The 21,177-nt window shown below is 45.5% G+C and overlaps 1 protein-coding gene across 10 annotated transcripts in view; it reads left to right on the forward strand.

Moving 5' to 3' along the window:
* Positions 1-21,177, forward strand: part of Ank1 (ankyrin 1) — a 226,849-nt gene that overhangs the window by 110,755 nt on the left and 94,917 nt on the right. For 7 of the 10 annotated variants that reach the window (XM_070016090.1, XM_070016092.1, XM_070016093.1 and 4 more), the window contains exon 2: positions 15,442-15,543. The exons of 1 other annotated variant lie outside the window; for it this stretch is intronic. In XM_070016090.1, the coding sequence (XP_069872191.1) occupies positions 15,442-15,543 (102 nt within the window). Of the gene's footprint in view, positions 1-8,682; positions 8,743-15,441; positions 15,544-21,177 lie in introns of those variants that run through there. 2 more of the 10 variants (XM_070016094.1, XM_070016097.1) reach the window with 1 other exon arrangement.

Raw genomic sequence — 21,177 nt, forward strand, 5'->3', positions numbered from 1 at the left:
ACAGAACTTTTGACATGTCAAGAATATCAAAACAGCCAAGATTTTATTTCTTTCCAAAAGATATGATGCTAAGGTTTAAAAAGGGGACCAGGTAGTTTTGCTTTGTTATTGTACAGGGTAGAGATGTTAAGATATAACATACCTTGGAATCCTTTCATTATGGCTAGGGTCTCCTGCAGACAAACAGGTAGGTGTATGGCCTGTTCCCTTCTCCTTTTAAATAATTGTAAAGGAAGTAGAGAAAATACTGTGTGAAAAGATAGCTGGCTAGAATGTATAAGAGCATTAAATAGAAAGATGTGGTTTCAGTTCAATTATTAAGAATAATATGAAGATTTTTAGTGGCACCTACTCTTGTTGCCTTGGCTGTACAAAGCAGATAGGAACAAAACACAGAAGGCAGATGATGCTCTGTTCCAGTGGGAGCTCCCACATCTCCCATTAAAAGGGTTCATGAGGATCTTGGAGGAACAAGCCCATCACCCTGTGAAATGTGAGAATGACAAAATCTAGGCAACAGTAGGTAGGCTGGTTATGGCTTAATTTGAGTTAATGCTTTGCAATGCTTTGGCTCTGGAAAGGAGGAAGAACTTTTGCAGTCAGCATTTGGCCAGAAGACCAGCCTTTTCCCACCAGGACTGGGAGAAAGGGGTAGAGCTGAGTTCCCTAGCCAAGCGTTCGTCAGGTTCTAGCTCCTTGGTCAGCTAGTCTGGGTGTCAGCAATTCAGGGCCAGCAGGGAAGGTTCAACACATGTTTTCAGGAGCTTCTTTGGCCTAGTTGGGAAGGCCAACTGAAATGACAGGATCAATAATCATTCCAGAAAACTCAGTGAAGTAGACAGCATTAATTCAGCCATCCTGTTGCACACATTTCCCTTCTCCTATCCCATTGCTCCTGAAAGGACAGCTTCTATCTTCCAGGCCTGGAAGCCTGGCTCCTGTGGGCCATTTGTCTGTATTAGTTGTGTTTGACTAGTGACTATGGTCTTTTCTGAATACAGAGAAATTTCATTAAAGATGCTCTATTGTATCAAAATGTCCAGGATTGAACAAATCTTGCTGGAGAAGTTTACTTTTCTCCTCTACCTTAGAAATACCTTTGGCTTATCTGAGATCAAAGCTCAGAGTAGCTTCTCCCTTCTGCTTCATGCACTACCCAAAGCCTCATCCTGCCCACAGGTGGCCTCAGCAGCTGCTTCTGTAAAGTAGGGACAGTGATAGTTACTACCTTAGTGGCTAGATGAGATGACTAATTAATTATGTTACAATATCTAATGTACTTTCAACAACTGGCTTGTATTCTAGTCCATTATTATTTTCCAAGCCATTTCTCCTCCCTGCTCTTCCATCTCTATGTAATTGTTATTCTAGTGAAATGTTAAGGGCAGAGTCATGGTCCACCTCCCAGTAGTGGTCCCAGGATGCCTTCTCATCCTGGAAAGGCCTTGGTTTAGCATTCAACAAACTCTTGGCCACACTGGAATCTTCAGCAAGTCAGATGAGACCAAACAGTCCTGCTGGCTTCAAATTGTGGTTCTTCTGCGCTAGAATTGCATTTCTAAACAAGAATGGGACCCTCACTGGCTCCAGATAGGCATGCTACAGGGGTTAGTGGAGCAGCCTGTAGATGGCCTCAGAAACTGCATCCATTGACAATTCTTCAGCCCATTTTCACAACAAATTTTTTTCCATATTAGCAAGTGTGGGTTTTGGGGGGGTCCAGTCGTGGGGCCTGAACTCTGGGCCTGGGCGCTGTCCCTCAGCTCTTCAGCTCAAGGCTAGTGCTCTACCACTTGAGCCACAGCGTCACTTCCGGCTTTTTTCTTTTTGCTTATGTGGTGCTGAGGAATCGAACCCAGGGCCTCATGCATGCAAGGCATGCGCTCTACCACTGAGCCACCTTCCCAGCTCCACAGCAAGTGTGTTTAAGCTTGTAGTTTCCTTAGTGTCTACTACTCCGTTTTCTACCCTAGCAGGCTATGGAGACAGCTTCTGTGATTTTTGCAAACACTCAAAGTTGTTGAGTAAATAGGACCATTCTCAAAAAACAACTCATGCATGTTTCCAGAGCGCTCATTTCCCCTGGAGTTTTGGTTCCCAAATCAACAGTATATTGTGAAGTGTCAGCTCCAAATGTAGCCAGCTCCTTACTGGGAAGCTAAAGCATGGTTGCTAACATGGGCCACTACACTCAATGACAGCAGGTGCTCATGACATCCCAATACCTACCCCTCAGCAAGGAAGCCAAGAGTCATGGAGGAATGTGTGCCATGTTGTCTTGAAGAAGCAGAGTGTCTCTGCTAGACAGGATGAGCAATTTAGTCCTGAAGGAAGTGTAGAGGAAAGACAGAGAGGGATCCTGTCTCTGCTGTATGGCCCAGGGCTCTGGAATGGGAAGCAGCTGTGAAGTCCCTATCTGAGAAAGAACAGTATTTCCAAGGCTGACCCCATAGGAGCCATAACAGCTCATGTAGAGATGAACAGTTTCTTCAAACAGCTAAGACATCTGATTGCTTTGTTTCTACTAATGTGTCTCATTTTAAAGTCAGAAGAGATTGTACACATTAGTGCAGTTAATGTATACTGAGTCTTTGGTGTGTGGCCAGCATCATGCTAAGATCATGTCTTTTGTTTTCACCAAGCCTGGCAGAGGTTTTTATTTGGTTGCTCTGGGGAGCTCAGCTTAGTCCGGCTCCATTCAAAAACCTGTGTGTAGCTTCCTCAGTGCTAGGTCTGGGATCTGAGCCAACAAATCTGAGAAGACCCCTTGCTTCTTGTCCTCTCCTCTGATGATCCAGAAGAAATATTTACTCACTGTCAAGGTGTTTTGATCCTAGGAATTGCAGTTCCCTCTTTTACTCCATGGAGAAATGGATTTGAAAGCTGAGATTTGTTATTGTACTTCAAACATTCTGTTCCCTTCATCTGGCTCTTTGGTGAAACAGTGATGTTGACTGCTTGTTTATTTCTCACTGTTGGGAAAACAATCCTGTCTCCCTAGACTTGTGACTCGGGTCCAGTGTCCCCTCTCTTAGTGTTCCAGTTCCGGAACTGGGCACTAAGTTCCGGAACAGTGGCCATTGGGAGCTCAAATGTGGTGAAACTTCTTAACAAGACTCAACTGTGCTGGAGAAGGCAAGGATCCAAACATGTGATTTGACAGTGTGTAAATAATATCTTGATTTTTTTACACTGGACCAGAAAATCTTCAATCTTGAAACACAGAGGCAGCGTAGATAGCTCTTCTCAAATTTATTGGCTCACCTGGAGTCAAATTTCAGGGAGACTGTGCCAAAGAGTGGGTTTGCAACTCAAGTGATCCTTTGGAAACTATAGCCCATAACTGATTCCAGGAATTAGGGGGATCCTTGCGTATGTAAAGGGAAAAATCCTATACCTAGCCACACTCCCTCCCCAGCATGCAGTGATCTCCAGTTTAATGTTGGGCTATCTGGAATCCTCTGAGCACCTTTCTCATATGTTTAAAAATAGATTTCAAGACTGCCAACCCTCTTAAAAGGAACATGGTAGAGATCAGCGCCAACACTATGGGACCTGATACCCGGATCTGGTCACCTCCCTAAATAGACCCCCACATTTGCAATCACTTCGTCTGAAGAGGCCTGGCACCCAGGGTTACCTAATCCACCACTGAAAATTCACCACAGAAAGTCAAATAAAGAACAAATTACAAATGTTTGTCCTACTATAAATGTTCAGAAGAAATGACAAAGTTTTAATAAGTGAGTCAGACTGTATTTCTTATTCAATTCAGCATGACATTTATTTATTTGTTTATTTAGCTAGGAATGGAGCCCAGAGCTTCACACATTCTAACCCAGACTCTACCACTGAGCTGTCCCCATTTCAGTCAGTAGAATATTATGTGGAACATCCCATAAAAGTACTGCCTAATTAATTGAGGAACAGAAGCTTGGGTGCAATTGTGCATATATGAGGAATTATATTTTCCCAGCAGTGATGCGCTAGATGGCTTATGAGCTCCCCTGGGTGGTTTGTGTCTGGCTCCCAAGTGGTGATAAACTGGCCTCCCTTTCTCAGTAAAGGGTGGAGCTCCTGTACCCACCCTTATCAGCGGCACCCAGAGCCTAAAGGAATTGGGGTAACTCCCTGCATGGGTGAGGGATAGAGCAGATAGAAGAAGGGTCAAGAACAAAATTGGATTGGTAGACAAACAGGACACAATAGGACACTGCCAAAGGAGCTGTCAGGCAAAGGCTGAGAGCACAGCTTCCAGTGGAGGTGCCATCAGAAAATCATTTGTTGTGCAGAGGAGATGAAAACTGAGAAGAATGTGTGTGAAGCCTCAGGTCTTCTTGCTACAGCCAAGCTTCCTTCTTCCCAACTAAAGCTTTTGCTAAACTTCCTCCCCAAGAGTCTAGGGTGTTTCTACCCTAGAAAATTAGGGCTTAATCCACTGTCAAACACAGGGCTGAGAAGAGGATCCCAGGAAGGGAGTGAAGGAGGAAAGACCCTGAGCCATCATTGACTAAGCACCTGCTATGGGTCATGTGTATGCCAAGCATTTTCACATCTACCCAGAGAGGCAGGCAAAGTTTTCATTTTGCTGAAGCTGAAACCAGTGCTCAAAATGTAATTTCCTTTATCAAAACAAACATAATCAATGGCAGACCTGCTAATGTTGATACTTTAAGAAGCAGCTCAGAAAAGCAGAACATGCCATTATTCAGTTCCATGGCTGAGCTGATTACTTAGAAGGATTTCAACAGTGCAAACAAGGCACTGTGATATAGGCCAAGAGGGCTGAAGATGTCCATTGCCATCATGCCTTTCTCTGGAACTGTGTTTGTCCCTAGTCTGATCCTCCATTAGGGAAGAGCCATCCTGATTCCGACTAGTATCCTGGAAGGGTGGGTCTTCTTTGTTCTAGGCTTTTGATCAAACAAACACCACAAACCAAAAGTGTTCTCCCAGTCTGGGGAAGGGGTAAAGAATGGCTGACTAGCCCAATAAGGGATTTGTTTTTGTAAACAATTTGGCCTTGAACTCATGATTTTTCTGTTTCTTCTACCTGAGTGCTGTTATTATAGCATGTGCCACCTTACCTGGCTATTTTCTTTCCTTTCTTCTTCCTCCTGATATAGTTTATCATGGCTTAGAGGACAGAACTCCCCAGTCAAGGCCCCCAGTACTTCATTATACTTTCACACTGAGGGAACAGTAGAGAGATGCTTGGCAAAATATAATACGCTTGAGGAAAAAGCCCTGTAGATAAAACAAAGCCATAGGCTAGACTAGGAAGTCTGGATTTGTTGAGAGCTTCTGGCTGCCCCTGCTCATGAGAAGCTTATAATTTGGCCATGGTCAGTGGCTGCCATGCTTAGGAAAAGGCACCATGGAATCTCTGTCCGTTAGGGTGCCCTGGTAAGAGTCATAACCTTTAGTTTTCTCTTCTCTAATGCTAATCATCTCAGTTCCTTTAACCTTAGGTCTTACTGAACATGGTGCCTGCAGCTGTATTATTTCTTCTCTTGCCTTAGATTGACTCTTCCAATAAGTTTCAAAGCCTCAACCCTAATGAGGCTATGACTAAGCCAAGGATTCTGTCAGACCTGGGTGCTGAAGTCCCTTGTATTTCCTTGGTATCTTTTCCATTATTCATAGTGCTGTGGGTTTTCTTCAGCTCCTGGCCCACTATGATTATCCCATCTTTCTGTGACTTTCTTACATAATTTGAAAACTGGGCTTAAGAGTTAGAAGAACTAGGTACTAAAACTGAACTGGAATTTTAAAAAATTGGTCTGTGATCATTTCACTTGCAAGATTTCAGTTTACTTCACCTTTGAGACAAATAACCCTATTCAAGGAATTCTTCAAACTCAGTAAGAATAAAACAATTAAAAATAGAGCAAGTTGGGCATCAGTGGCTTATAGCTGTAATCCTAGCTACTCAGGAGGCTGAGATCTGAGGTACACAGTTCGAAGCTAGCCAGGTCAGAAAAGTCCCCATGGGACTCATCTCCAATTAACCACTCAAAACTGGAAGTGGCACTGTGGCTTAATTGGTAGAGTGCTAGCCTTGAGCACAAAGAGGCTCAGGGACAGTGCTCAGGCCCTGAGTTCAAGCCCTACAACCTACTTTAAAAAAAGGAGAGAGAACAAAATAATGGCATTTGCAGGGAAATGGATGGAGCTAGAAGGAATCATGTTGAGCGAGGTAAGCCAAGAACGAAGAGACAAACAGTACATGGTCTCCCTGATAAGTGGATGCTAAATCCAAAATGTTAGGTGATATGACAAAACTAACAGGACTTAAGAAACAAAGAACTCCCACTCATCTGGTTGAACCACTACCAAATATACCCATGCTGCTGATCACATATATGGTATATAACATGTGAGCACCATTATATATTACAGACTGTGATAGACAATATGCTCCAGGAAAGTTAGAATGAACTTGTGACTTTAAATGAGCATCATTATTCCACAATACTGTGAATTTCTGGAAATTATGTAATCACTTAATCACAATCAAAAAAAAAAAAAAAGAACCTCGGGGAAGGGAGGGAGGGAGGGGATGGTAGGGGGAAAACAATGGAGGGGGTAACAATGTTCAAGAGGAAGTGTACTCATTACCTCACTCATGTAACTGTAACCCTCTGTATAGTATCTTTACAATAAAAAAATTTTAAAAAAGGAGAGAGAGAGAATAGAGCAAAAGATACAGATATATCACCAAAGAAAATAGTAAATAGCAGATGAGCACTTGAAAAGTTCTTATTAGCTGTTAAGGGAAATATAAACTAAAACCACAATGAGACTACTCATACACATATTAGGATGTCTAAATTAAGAATGACCATACCAACTATTGGCAAGGGTGTGACCAGCTGGCAGAAGGTGGGGATTTCCAGAAGGCACCAGGAGAGTTTAGAGGTAATTGACATATCAAATTCATCGAACTGTGCGTTTTCAATGCAATTCATAGTAAGTTAATTTTATAAATACTCTTATTTGTCAGTTCACTATGCAAGTCAATTGCAAAGGTGTTTTTCCAAATATACATGTTCATTTTGAGTTGGAATAGTGCAATACTAAATACTAGTATTGTAACAATGCCTTATAACCCTTGAGATACTTCCCTGAGCTGATCAGGGATGTTCCAGTAACCTAACTTATTAATTGAAGCTTTGTTCATAGAAAATTCTAGCAAAGGGAAGCAATTAAGAGGCACATGGCAAAAGATATACAGTGTTTTAGCAATGGAGGACGACAGTGGCTGCCCACCTCTGGACTGACATTGCCTATTGGTATAGTAGCATTGGAATTGTCCAGTTTTCTAGAGCATGCCTGTCCTCAAATTCCATCCCCACTGGTGTTGGGAGCCTTGGGCCTGGAGAACGCTGTCTTCACGTGTGTGGGTGTGGGGATGCACACGTGTGCTCGTTTTCATTCACATAGCAAGGAGTTCGTTGCATTAGTACACAATCATTAGACTCACCTGTTGGACAGCATTCTGGCCTTCCTATGATCTTTACTTATCCTAGAGATTCCCAGGGACGTCTTTGTGGCTGTCAAGAACACCTTACTTCCAATCTTGCATTTTCTACCCTTTGGGGGCATCTTCCACATTGTCTTCCTAGCACTGAGCAGCTTCGGTTTGGAGTCTTGCCAATACTGTTAGTGAAAGGAATTTGAGTCAATTGGTGGCCTTGACTCTCCTTTCTGAGCTCAGGTTCTCCATCCATACAATAGTAACCGCACTGTCTACCTTATGGGTGGCCATGAGAGTTCCATAAGGAGATCTATCAGCTAATAAGTGGGAACGGCAAAGAGCATTTGTTGTCGGTACACTGTTACTTGAGACAGCATGAAAATGGGCTAGTGCTTTAAACAAGTAGCCTTGTGAACAAGCAGTGTTACCTGTTGCCCAATCACCCAGTGTGGCTTTTCCTGACCATTTCATCAGCCATAGTTGTGCCTACTTGTAACAATCCCTGATGCTTTTACCATCTGCTCCTGGAACGGCCTCATGAAAGGTGGGGAGGTCTGAGAGCATAAACCTGGGCACGTGCTCCAGGACACGGCTGGGCTGGGGGTGGTATTTCTGCTGCCAGTCAGCAAGAGAAGGGAGGCATGCAATAGTTACACGCCTGCCGCGCTCTCCCCTGCCTCCATGCACGCAGTCTGCAACGGGCTGGCTCACCAGCCTCTCAGCACACCAAGGCAGAGCTCAAAACATGCAAATCGACCTCAGGACATAGACTTCCCAGAGCTCACCCTGGGCTCTCTGTAGGTCCGACGCCCATTCAGAAAGGCAGCCGGCGTGGCAAGAGGAAGGCAAGAGCGCCATGCAGCTGGGAGCTTCTCAGCTCCTTTGGCCCGGGGTGCCTTGCTGGTGCGGCTCGGGAGGCGGCTGTGCACCCGCCGGGCCATCGGTACCTGCAGCTCGGGCGGCCCCTCGGCGGGGCTCAGCCAGAGCTTGCTCCCTGAAGATTGCTTCTCATTAACTTTCCCATCGGAGGCGATGGTGGGGAGGATGGAGAGATCTGGCTAGCAGCGGGCTGGAGGACGGACTCCAGGGTCTGGGCGCCGGAGCCAGCAGAACGGGCAGGAGCCCGTATTTTTAGCCGGATGCCGCGTAACTCGTCCGCGCTCCCCGCGCCGCCCAGCAGATAACCGGGCCGGGTTCTCAGATTTCAGCCTGAGCGCCCGACGATGGCAGCGCGACCGGACAGGCCGGGGCCAGACCCTGCGGTGAGTGGAGCAGCTGCTGGCGGCCGGGTGCAGGGGGCCGCGGCGGTGCGGGGCTCGCCCGAGCCTTCTGCTGCGGGCTGCGGCTGACCGCCGGCCGCTCGCGCCAACTTTTCCGGGGCGGGTGCGGGGACGCGCCAGGCCGCCCTTCTAGAAGCTGTCTCCCACCGGCGTCCAGCCGGCTGGTATAATCCAGAGGAAAATTCCTCCGGACAGACTATGGCCACAGAGGCTGGGGCTGGACCTGGAGTTGGATAGGGGGCGCGCATCGCACCGAAGCTGCACCCCTTTACCCCGGAAGGACCCTGCGGTAAATCCAGTCGTGGGGACGCCTTGGACTAGGCCCTAGCCTGGGCAGTGTCACATCTGACCCTAAACTCTTAGAAATGTATCCTAACTCCCCCTCCCCTAGGGAGAAGGTAATGAATGGCTGGAAAGGAAGGCAGAATTGCAGGGGGCCAGACAGAGCCCAGCTGTGAGTTATTGACCACGAGGTTGGGGAACTTGGCTGAAGCACACAGCAACAAATGTGTGTGTGTGTGTGGGGGGGGTTAATAACAGGCAGGTTCTTCCCACCCCCCCACAAAAAATAAGCCTACCCTGACTGTTCAAATGCCCACCACCCAGCTCGCCTTTAAGGCTGGGTGCACAAAGGGTCACTGGGGATTTCCTCAGGGCCTGAAATTGTGTTAGGGTTGAAAGGATCGCCAGAATTCCCACTTGCACGAAATCTCTTAATTTTCATTCTATCTTGGCCAGACACGGTAGAGCTGATAGCCCAGCTTTCTGGGAAGAAAATTAACAAAAACAGGTGGGAGGGTCAGAGTTTATTAATGTTTTGCCTAATGGGGGGATTAAAGGCACACACAGATACTTCCGCTGGAGCCCCCTCCTGGCAAAAGGGAGCCTAGAGGAAAACCTAAGGTGATGAGCTGGAACCCACACCCATCCATCCAAGCAGTTTCACCTACCTGTCTTACATAGATGTGCCCCCAAGAAACCCTCAGACTCTCTTCCCAGGAGTTCTACCTTAATGAGTCTTGGGAAAGAGAGCTGCATATGGAGACCACCTTATTATAGCTGCTTAGAGATGGGGATGCTGGCTTAGTGGCTGCTCATCCATTCAGAGGGGAATTGTATGCTTAGGCCTTGAGAAAGAAAGCCTGATCTGTCCTGTGGGAAACTCAGGCCCCCTCAGAGGAGGGTTGAAGAGGCCTGGATTCTCTTACCATCTGGAGAGAATCTACCTAACCCATGTGCCACAGGCATGCTGACATTTCGTACAAGCTTCTAGCCTCTCCCTCTCAAGACACTGGAGCCCCTAATCTGCTCATCCATTGCTACATTAACACCACACCATGCAGGAAGTGCACATGTAACAATATTTGGTTTCTGATCAGGGCTCATTCCTTCCAGAGTGTCCTTGGTAACTTGAGTCTCATGAAGAATTCTGTTCCCTTCCTTTTTCTTTCATTTCCTTCCTTCCTGCAGAAGGCGAGAGAAGGCTTCCACTAGCCAAAGCTAAACTTGAGGAGGAACCTTATGAGCACTCCAAAATGATAGAACAGTGAAAGGCTGACATGTATACTATCTAGATTCATCTCCCAGAAACCCACATAATAGTTGTATGACTTTGGACAAGTTACTTCTTCTGGGTGAGTCAGTCACCTCATCTGAGAGAGAGAGAGAGAGAGAGAGAGAGAGAGAGAGAGAGAGAGAGAGAGAGAGAGAGAGAGAGAGAGGTTCTTATTTTGCATGGGATTCTTAGGAGGAGCAAAAGCACTAATTGAGATTGAGTGTGGAAAATACAGTGAGAGATCTGTAAAGCAAATGTACTTTGTGTTGAGAGGAAGTTCAAGGATTAACCCACATTAATGTGGGCTAAGGACCAAAATATGTTTGGTGTTGAGTGTACTCTGTCCCTGCAATGTACAAGATGTGCACATATGTACACATGCACACTGATGAAAATGAAACTGAAGATGAAGAAGGAAAGGCCCAGAGGGCCATGTTGGGTAGGCACACAGGGGTATATGATTACTTTGATGGTGCTGGTTCAGGATGTATGTGCACTGTAGTGCTCCGACTGGTACAGTGTACAAGCCTGTTGTAGGTCCCCCGGGCTCTCCTCACACATAACAAAATTTGGAGACTTCCAAGTAGGATGACTAGACTTGGAGAGGTCCAGCCACTCTGCTTTAATTTATCATAACTCAGAATTTGTTGTTGCTTTTCTGGGTAGTATTCACTCAGACAAATATAACCCTTTTCGCTTGTTTTTCAGACAGGGTCTCTGAGGGTTTTTTGCCCAGGGCCAGCCTTAGAATATTATTCTTCTACCTGTACCTCCCATAGAGCTGGAATCATAGGTACACATTATCACACCTAGCTTGTTAGCTGAGATGGGGTCTCCTACATTTTTGCATGGGTCTTGCTCTGCCTCATTAGTAGTAAGGATTACAAGTATGAGCTACCATGCCTGGCCTACTCAGACAAACATTTTAAATGTTGGATTGTTTTGCTGTCTTTCTACCCTGTTGGATTAATCAGTCTGTGCTGTTCCTAGTTGTGCCAGGCATATAGATGAATTGGAGTCACTGGATTAGATGGATGGGCAGTGGAGCTACAGAAGAACAAGACAATAAAGATGAGTCTCATATAAATCCCAGGGCCATTGGTTCTGCAGCTTGAAAATTATTTCCTAGTGAATATTGTAGAATGAGTCTGTGGGTATCTTCCTACATAAATGATCTCTCTAACTCATCTGTGTTTTTTTTTAATCAGGAGAAAAGGTCTCTGTTCTACTCCCCCTCACCCTAATTATCTGCCAGAGAGATACTGGACTTGAACCGGGCCCTCAGTAAATGCACTGTGGAATTAAAGTGAGCAGGGCACAGTAGCCAGGGGTGGGTGGGTGAGTAATGTCACTGCCTACAGTTTAACCCAAGGATCTTGCTCTTGTCCTGTCTACTCTGTGCCCACAGAAGAGCAAAGGGAAAAATGACAGTAACAAGTTACTTCACCTTGAATGGTTTAGGTTACCCCAGCCATTCACTTTACTTCCTGGGCCTCAAATTCATCATTAGTGAAAGGAAGGTTGAAAACTAGATGATTCCTTTCTAGAGTCCAGTTGGCCTTAGGGACAGAGCAGGATCTGCTAAACATTCCCACAAGCAGCTTTGCAGAGGGTTAGTTGTGGTATTGCACAGTGCCACACTATCAGCATGCTATGAATGGATATTCTTAGTGTTGAGTTGGCTGACACTGTACCTAGTCAGGCACACCTGCCTTATGTGTTAACCAGTTGCAGAATTTGGGCCAGTCATTAATGTCTCCAAACCTCAGTGTTACACCTTTAAAATGGGATACAATTATACGTACCTCACAAATTGCCATGAGGATTAAAATATGAGCTGAGGGGAGGGGATGGAGCAATGGAAGAGGGCTCATCTAGCATCCCTAAAACTCTGGGCTCATCCCTAGCACAAAGGCAAACAACAATAAAAGATACCAGTAATATGTGTGGATCAATGACTACTATCATAATTTTACCATTATAATATAGAAACCAAAAAAAACTGTTTAACTGTCCTCAGTGAAATCCAAATTGGCTTCTGTTATCCTTGATTTATCTGCTTGTTTGACATGATTGGCTGCTTTGCTTCCAAAGCTACAGTGTCATTTGTTGATATCACATCTATTTTTATCCATCCATTCTCAGGTTTTTATCCCAAACCTGTTATTGTGCTGCAAAAGACATTTCATTGGTTGGGACTTGTCTCTTTAACACTCTTAGTCTTGGGGAATAATGTGTTTTCCTTCTAGCTAGTTGCAGGCAGACATCCTTTGTGAATCAGCAGCCATAGGTATTTATCTGAGAGAGAGACCTTGAGTCTGATTTCTCTGGAATACAGGTCATACATGGGGACCAATGGACAGGTCTTCCTTTCTGAGATGTCTCGTTGGCCCAGCCAGCTGTTGAGAGCTAAGGCCATTGGGCAGTGGGCAGCCTTGGCCTTATAGACATGCATAGCTTTGTCGAAACCAACAGAAGATTTGGTCCCAGGCCTGAGAAATAAACAATCTGACTGGGAAGACACAACTTGCATAAATTCAATAGCTAGAGAGAGACATGTTTAAAATGATTTTGAAACAAAACTTTTGTCTTATGGATCCTAGGTTTAGAAACTGTGTCTAAGGGTAGCATCCTACAGGGTTCCAATAAGACCTAGAAGGAAGAAAAAAGAGGCCAAGTGTCCAGGAAGTAACCAGGGCCAGACCAAATGGGACAAGAAAGAGGACAAGAAGGGGATATCCTGCCACATTGGTGACAGTAAAGTATGAACATGTGTCATAACTTGTATCTGAGCTTACATGATAGAGGAGGGAAGGGTGGCAGCAAGGAAGGAAGATCTAATATTGATGGTTCTTTTCTACCATGGTTCACTGTTAAATGCAAAGGTGCATAGCCCAGAATTTCATTGTATAGCATTGTTGGAAAGTATGGCTGTGGATTTTGAGTCTTTTATGTTTAGGGTTTCAAGTCATCTATATATTAGTTTCCTGCACCTGCCATGACAAGTGTTAATACAAAATGGTAGCTTCAAAGAACAAATTTTCTTCTCTCCCATTCTAGAGGCTAGAAGTGCGAGTGACTGACTGTGTGCTGTGCAAAGCCATGCTTCCTCCTCAGGAATCAGGCTGAGGATCTTGGGCTCTCAGGAGACATCGGTTTCCATGGTTAAGGCTCTAAGCCCTCTACTTTCTGCCTCCAACTCTCTCCTTGTCCTTCTTGAAGGACACTTATCCATGGCTGTAGGGTCAACCTAGGGAATCTAGATGATCTCATCTTAGGAGCCACAACTTAATTACAGCTGTAAGATCTCTTTCAAACAAGGACAGTCACAGGCTACGGGGCTTACAATGTGCTTTGCCTTTTGGGAGCACATCATTTAGCATATCACCCATGCTCTGAAAATGTGGCAGATGAGAGAGAGTGGCAACGCAGAGGAAGCCACCAGGTGAGGTCATCTGCAGGAACGGCAACACACACATTCACAAGTCATTCAACCTTTTGTGTGTGTGATATTAGGGATTCAACTCAGGGCCTCGTGTTTGCAAGGTAAGCACTCAGCCACTTGACTTGTACCTTTAGCCCCTTTTTGCTTTGATTATTATTTTTTTGGGGGGGTCCAGTTGTGGGGCCTGAACTCTGGGCCTGGGCGCTGTCCCTCAGCTCTTCAGCTCAAGGCTAGTGCTCTACCACTTGAGCCACAGCTCCACTTCCGGCTTTTTTCTTTTTGTTTATGTGGTGCTGAGGAATTGAACCCAGGGCTTCATGCATGCAAGGTAAGCGCTCTACCACTGAGCCACCTTCCCAGCCTTTCTTTGGTTATTTTTGAGGTAGGATCTCACTTTATGCCCGGGGCTGTGATCCTCCTACTTGTTCTTCCCATATCCAAAGGGGTGGGGGTGGGGGGAGAGATGATAGGCATTCTGCACTATACCCAGCTATGATGCTGTGACAGGGTCTTCACACTGCACCCAGCTGTTGTGCTTCCTTGCATCACTGGGATGACAAATACATGTAAACCACTTTGTCCAGCCATTGGTTGAGATGGAGTCTTGTGAGCTTTCTTTTTCCCAGGCTGGCCTCAAACCTCCTCCTCCAGGTCTCTTCCTCCAAAATAGGTAGGACTACAAGCTTGAGCCACTGCACCCAGGACCCTTAGCCATGCTGACCTGATAAACTCAGCTTTGCACATCAAGTATTGTACTCACACTTTATGCAGTAAGCTATTTCATTGAAGCATCACAGGATATGAGAAAGGCCTTCCTGTCCCCAGTTTACAGATGAGAAGATGGATTTGAGAGCAGCCACGCACTTTAAGGTGCTTGCTACACTTAGGGCAGCTGCTGTGGCCTTGACCCCTTTACTCCTCCTGTGTTCATCTTCAGCAGCAAACTTTCCATTGTCCTTCTCTAGTTGTCATACGCTTAATGCAATCCAGAGCTCCCAAGGCAAGATCTTCACTCTCATCCCAGACATCTGACAGAGTGTCTGATTGTTAAGAGCCAGACCTGGGAGGTTAAGTTTCAGAATTTCAGAGCTGTACTAGCCTGTGTGTCCTGCTGTGCCTCTTATCTCTGGGAAAGCCTACAGTCTACATCTCTGTGTGTGAGCCCGCACAACATGCACTTGTGGCTGTATATCACCTGTGAAATGCAACAAGGTTGGGCTGATGGCAAAGCATAAGCCTTCTATGAAGAGCTGAGCTTACTTCCTTCTCTGGCCTCCTTCACAACTCACTGGAGCCTGGGCCTAGGTGAGCCCTTGCAGAATCTACAGCAAGATATGAGCCTTGAAATCTAGAAGCAGTGAGTTCTGACCCTGCTGAACATTTTCTGTATGAACAGGAGCAAGATTCTCTCAAAGCTGGTTCCCCCGCCGCCGCCCACCCCCCCTCCCCAGGTCCTGGTCAAGAATGTTTGATTATGAAATCCTCAAAGAATGGGAGCACACCTCCCATTCTGGGCCCCAGAACAGTCCAGCTGAGGGCCCAAGGGAACTCATATACCTGAGGATATTGTGGACAAGGTGTTCTAACCGGAGAGTAGAATACCTGCTGCCATGGCCTGGGGCACAAAGAGCCTTAAGATTGTTAACAATGGAGACACTCATAGCCTATTGTTTTCCCACAGGCCGATGCGGCCACCAGCTTTCTGAGGGCAGCTAGATCTGGCAACTTGGACAAGGCTCTGGACCACTTGCGGAATGGGGTGGACATTAACACTTGCAACCAGGTAAGTAATGGAGACAGACATGTTCTTTTTAAAAAGCAGGTCCTGTTTGGTGTCATTTCCTGAGAGCTCTGAAACTGTGTTTCTCACCTTTTCCCAGAATCTCACACCCCAGGGATTTTTGCCATCTGAGGCCAAATCCACACCTACTCAGAGGGATGCTTCCCCCTTTGGGTACACACTACTGAGGCCCATAATCCAATCCTCTTTTGCCCCTTCCCTTAGAAATTGTGTGGGTCCCTGACCTCACTCTAGCAGATGTGGCCTTTGAAAGTAGATGGGAGGAAGGGCCTTTGAAGAAGTCTGTATTTGTGTGGACATCATGCCTCCTTTGTCCACCAGCAACCTTACAAGTCCTGGCAGTGAGCTGGGAAAAGGCAATTGGGGCTGTGCTCAGTGTAGAGGATGGAAGATGAAGCCTGACTTGGGATACAGTGGCTTGCTTGGCTGGCTCATGACCCATGAGCCAGGAGCCTGATCTCAAACAGGGCTGGAAGGAAACCGAATGTGCTTGGGGTGATCTGTGCACTATCTTAACATAAAAGAACCAGGCCTCAGGAGAGGGAGCAGTGTAGGGCTTAGCCAGTGGATTGCTGACTTGTTTGGGTTTTATTGTTGCTATTTAATAACCAATTGAGTTAGGTACACATGTTAACTCAGTGTCTAATTTAGAATAACTGGACCAATTGTAACTTTATTTATTTATTTTTTTATCTGAGAATACCTTACAGAGGAGTTACAATTACATGGGCAAGATAACGAGTACATTTTTTATCAAGCATGTTGCCTCCTCTTTGTTTCCCCTTTCCATCCCTTCCCATACTCCTCCCTCCACCTACCCAATCCCCCCCCCCCCCCGCACCAAAGTTGTAAAGTTCTTTTTTCGATATAAGGACTTGTACATCTCATTATTGCAATGGGTGCACCTGTATCCTTCAATTGTAACTTTTTAAAGCTTATTATCTTTAAGTAGTTGCATGAAGGAGTTGCCATTTAACAAAGAAGTTTATGAATACAATATATCTTGATCAATGTCACTCATTTCAACTTTCTCATCCATTCTTCCCCTACCCATGCTTTCCTCACTTTTATTAATTTTGTAGGATATACACTGGATTCTTTTTTTACACTGGATTCTTGTCTGTATCTCCCCTCCCCTTCCCTACTTCATTCATCTACTCCTTTTCCCTTGACCCTATCCCACCCCCCTTTCGAGTACTCACTTGCTGGTGTTTTATTTTGCTGAACTTTGATTTTGGCTTTCTTTTTTTGTTGTTGGTGGTCATGGGGCCTGAACTCTGGGCCTGGATGCTGTCCCTCGGCTCTTCAACTCAAGGCTAGCACTCTGCCACTTGAGCCACAGCACCACTTCCGGTTTTCCAAGTAGTTTATTGGAGATAAGAGTTTCATGGAGTTTCTTGCCGGGGCTGGCTTTGAACCACCATCCTAAGATCTCAGCCTCTTGAGTAGTTAGGATTACTTGCGCCTGGCTTTTGATTTTTGGTTTTCTAAGGAATTATACTATTTGAGATCTCAATCTACCATATTCCAGTTAATATGTTCATATATACTTGCATACCACCCAACATATTTAGTTAGGAGTTTATAAGCCAAATCTGGCTTTCACATATAAGAGGAAATATGGATCCTTTGTCCCTCTCTGGGCCTGATTTACTTCACTTACATAATTTTCCCCATGTTCTTCCAATTTCTTTACAAACGGTATACTATCATTCTTTCTAATGGATGAGTAAAATTCCATTATGCATGTGTACGTGATATTTTCCTGATTCATTTGTCCATAGAGGAGCATCTGAGCTGATTCTATACCTTGGCTATGGTGAGTTGTGCTACAGTAAACATGGTGCTTGTGGTTTTACTGTATCCTAGTTTGTAATATTTTGGGTAAATACCAGGAGTAGAATTGCTGGATCATAGGGTAGTTCTATGTTTAAGTTTTTGAGGAACCTCCATATTGCTTTCTAGGGCAGTTAAACAAGTTTACATTCCCACCAACAGTAGTAGTAGGGTTCCCTTTTGGCCACATTCTCTCCAGTATCTGTTATTGTTTGTTTTCTTGATAATGGCCATTCTAACTAGAGTAAGGTGGAATCTCAATCCTTATAGATCATCTTGTACCAGCATCAATTCAAAATGGATTAAAGACCTCAATGTAAGATCTGAAACCATGAAACTATTACAGGTAGGAGTCGGGGAAACAGGGTTCCTGGGCACAGGTAGAAACTTTCTGAATAGACCCAGAAGTACAGCAAATCAAAGAAAGACTAGATAAATGCAACTACATCAATTTTTTTTTGTCAGTTGTGGGGCTTGAACTCTGGGCTTGAGTGTTGTCCCTGTGTTTTTCAGCTCAAGACTACCACCCTACCACTTGAGCCACAGCACCACTTCTGGTTTCTTGTGGTTACTTGGAGCTAGGAGTCTCACGGACTTTCCTGCCCGGGCTGGCTTTGAACCAGGATCCTCAGAACTCAGCCTCCTGAGTAGCTAGGATTACAGGCGTGAGCCAATGGCACCTGATGGACTGCATCATATTTAGAAGTTTTTTTTTTCAGGGCAAAGGACATAGCCAACAAGCTAAAAAGACAGCCTACAGGGGTTAGAAGTATGGCCTACTTGGTAAAGTGCTAGCCAATGAGCAAAAGTGGCTGCAAATACAGAGTTTGAGTCCCAGTCTTGGATCAGTTTAAAAAAAAAAAAAGAAAAACACAACCTACAGAATGAGAGAAGACTTTTTCCAGCTACACAACAGATAATGGCTGAATATCTAGAATGTACAGAGAAGTTGAAACATAAAATTCTCAAAAAATCCAATAACCCAATTAGTAAATAGGCTAATGAGCTAAAGAGAATCTTCTCAGAAGTAAAAATGGCCAATAGACACATGAAAAAATGCTCAACATCTCTAGCCATAAAAGAAATGCAAATCAAAACAATTATAACTTTTTGATTAAATCATCTTAACCATTTTCACGATTGTTTTTAGGTGTGCTGAAATAGATATGACTTCACTATTCTTTAGTACCTAGTTTGCTTATGCTAGGCACATTTCCTTTGCAAATGATCTGCCACCACCACTCACCTATGGAATTCTGCATTCACATGGCCAGTGAAGCTCTGTCCCCACTAGAAAACAGCTCCTCCTTCCCCCACCCCAGCCCCTGGCTGCCCTTCTACCTTCTGTCTCTGAGATTTTGGAGTCTCTGGGGACTCCTAGAAGTTGCATCCTAGCTGCATTCAGACTGGCTTCTCTCATTAGCAATTTAGTCACAGTTCTTCCACACTGTAGAAGCCTGGATGATAGCTTCAGGCTAAGAGAAATACATTTCCAGGATGCAGGTTGCCTTTTCCATGGGTAGTGTGCTTCTATCCCCTGTCCCTCCAGGCCCTGTTGAAAATGTAGAATGCAACCTGCTCTTTCTCAGAGTCGATATTCCATCAGATTTGTGTTGGTCTTTTGGCTGAAAGAAGGCACGGTAGAAGGATCAGAGAGGGGCAGGCAGCTGAGATGCATTTTTTTAAGCAGAGCCATGGCCATGGCTGGAGGACATGATTGGAGGTGCAGTATGAGTCTGGATTTGGGAATGCAGGCTGGATGGGGAGAAGCCAGCCTCCTCCCTTTACCTCCCCTCCCACCCAGAAGTACCAACTCCCACACGCATGGCCAGAGCCTTCACTGTGATTGAACCATGACCCTGATAGATAGTAAAACATGCCTGCAGATAGAAACTCTGTACTCTTTGCTTTGGGGGAAGGAGGTAGAAGCAGAAAGGTGAGGACAGATGACAGTCCTGCTGTGCCACTGTGTGGGACTGGAAGAAGCCCCAAGCACCTTCCCACCACACCCCAGAAGCAGCAGCACAAGTTGCAGTGCTGTCCTCTACCAGGGGAGGGCGTTACATTCCTCCCTCACTTCCCTGGCCAGCAGGGTAAGTTCTGAAGGTTGGTCCATGCCTACCAGAGAAAAGTGACCCTCAGTTGCCTTCTGAAGTGTACAGCTCCAGCTTTCCAAGGAAGCTATTTAGCTGAATGGTGACAGTTGAGCATAGAATTCCTGAGCCAGGACTCATTTTCTATAGGAACCATCAAGGCTTTGCTAGATTGAGCTCCTGTGGATGTGACTACCCAGTCCCTTGGGTTCCTGGGCACTTTTGGCTCAGAGCAGCAGGTGACCAGGTACTATGCATTTTTTTTTCTATCATGGGGCTTGAACTTGGCTTGGGCACTGTCCTTGAGCTTTTTTCATTCAAGGCCAGTGCTCTACCACTTTGAGCCACAGCACCACTTCGAGTTTCCTGGGGTTAAGTGGAGATAAGAGTCTCACAGACTTTCCTGCCTGGGCTGGCTTGGAACCATGATCCTCAGAGCTCAGCCTCCTGAGTAGCTACGATTACAAGCATGAACCACTAGAGGCCGGCTCTATGCACTTTGTTTTGACAGCATGGACTGGCTCTAGCCTCAGCTCCAGACCTCCATCCTAACTGCCCTCAGGATCATTTAGAGACCCAGCTGCATGGAGGAAGTGCAGGAAAAAGGGAATAGAGACCTACTGTTCTCAATTGCCTGCTGCCTGTTTGTCCCAGAGGTCCCAAGAACTGGACTCTTGTTGTCTATGTCTTGGGCTGGTGACTATGCAGCTGCAGGTGACCATGGGTGGCTGGCTGTCCCTGGAAAGGAGCAGGGTGGAATGGCCAGAGCCTCCCTGGCTGTGCAGGGTGGTGTAGTTCCTACTTCAGAGGGGAGAGGAGAGTGCTAGGGAAGGCACAGTAGCTAAACTGGGCCTTAAGTGAAGGCAAGAACTGCTGTTTTCTGATGGTCAGAGGGCCAGCCTCCTAATGACCCCTGGAGCTTTCCATCTCCTCCATGAAGCTTGCACTCACTGTTTGAGACAATAACACTAGGTTTTAGTCCTGGGCGCATGACTGGGGGTCTTTGGAGTCTCTGTACTGTGATGGAACTAGCATTACCCTACCCATGCTCCTCAATAAGTCCCCCACATTCTCCCATGTAGCCCTGTGGGCAAAGAGCCAGGGCTGCTGCCAGGGAGGAAGGAAGTAATTACTCCAGGAGTATGGCAAGAGGAGCTCTCTGTTTATATAAGCAACATGAATATTTGGGCAGCTTCCTTTTTTACAGAGGTTATATCTATTAATTTTATTATCATTATTCTGTTTATAGAAGACATGACTGCCTAAGTGCACACAGGCACTGACCTCTCCCACCCAGTCTCTTTACATGAGTGCTGGCTCTTTTATTCACCAATTGTATAAAGCATCAGTGTTTTACAACATGTTTTACAACATGTATCTGGCTTCTACCTGTGCCTCTCCATACACATGCAGACTCCTTGACTGCAGTGATGAGAAAGAAGAGTAAAAGAAACCCTGGCCCTCTGCCTTCATAAGATGCAGCCTACTGGCAATGAGAGTGGATCATCAGATAACTCCACAAGGAGATATGCAACACCTAATCTAAGTTAGGTACCAATCAGGAAAAGTCTAAAATATTCTGAGAAAAGGTAAGATGCATGATCTAGAGTCAGACATCAGAGATGAGTTGAAGGGATGGGCAGGGTTCAGTGAGGTGAAAGAAGAAGTGCATTCCAATCCAAAGAAT

This window comes from Dipodomys merriami, unplaced genomic scaffold, assembly GCF_024711535.1.
Source record: "Dipodomys merriami isolate MVZ:Mamm:240054 unplaced genomic scaffold, mDipMer1.0.p SCAF_12, whole genome shotgun sequence".
Lineage (NCBI taxonomy): Eukaryota > Metazoa > Chordata > Mammalia > Rodentia > Heteromyidae > Dipodomys > Dipodomys merriami.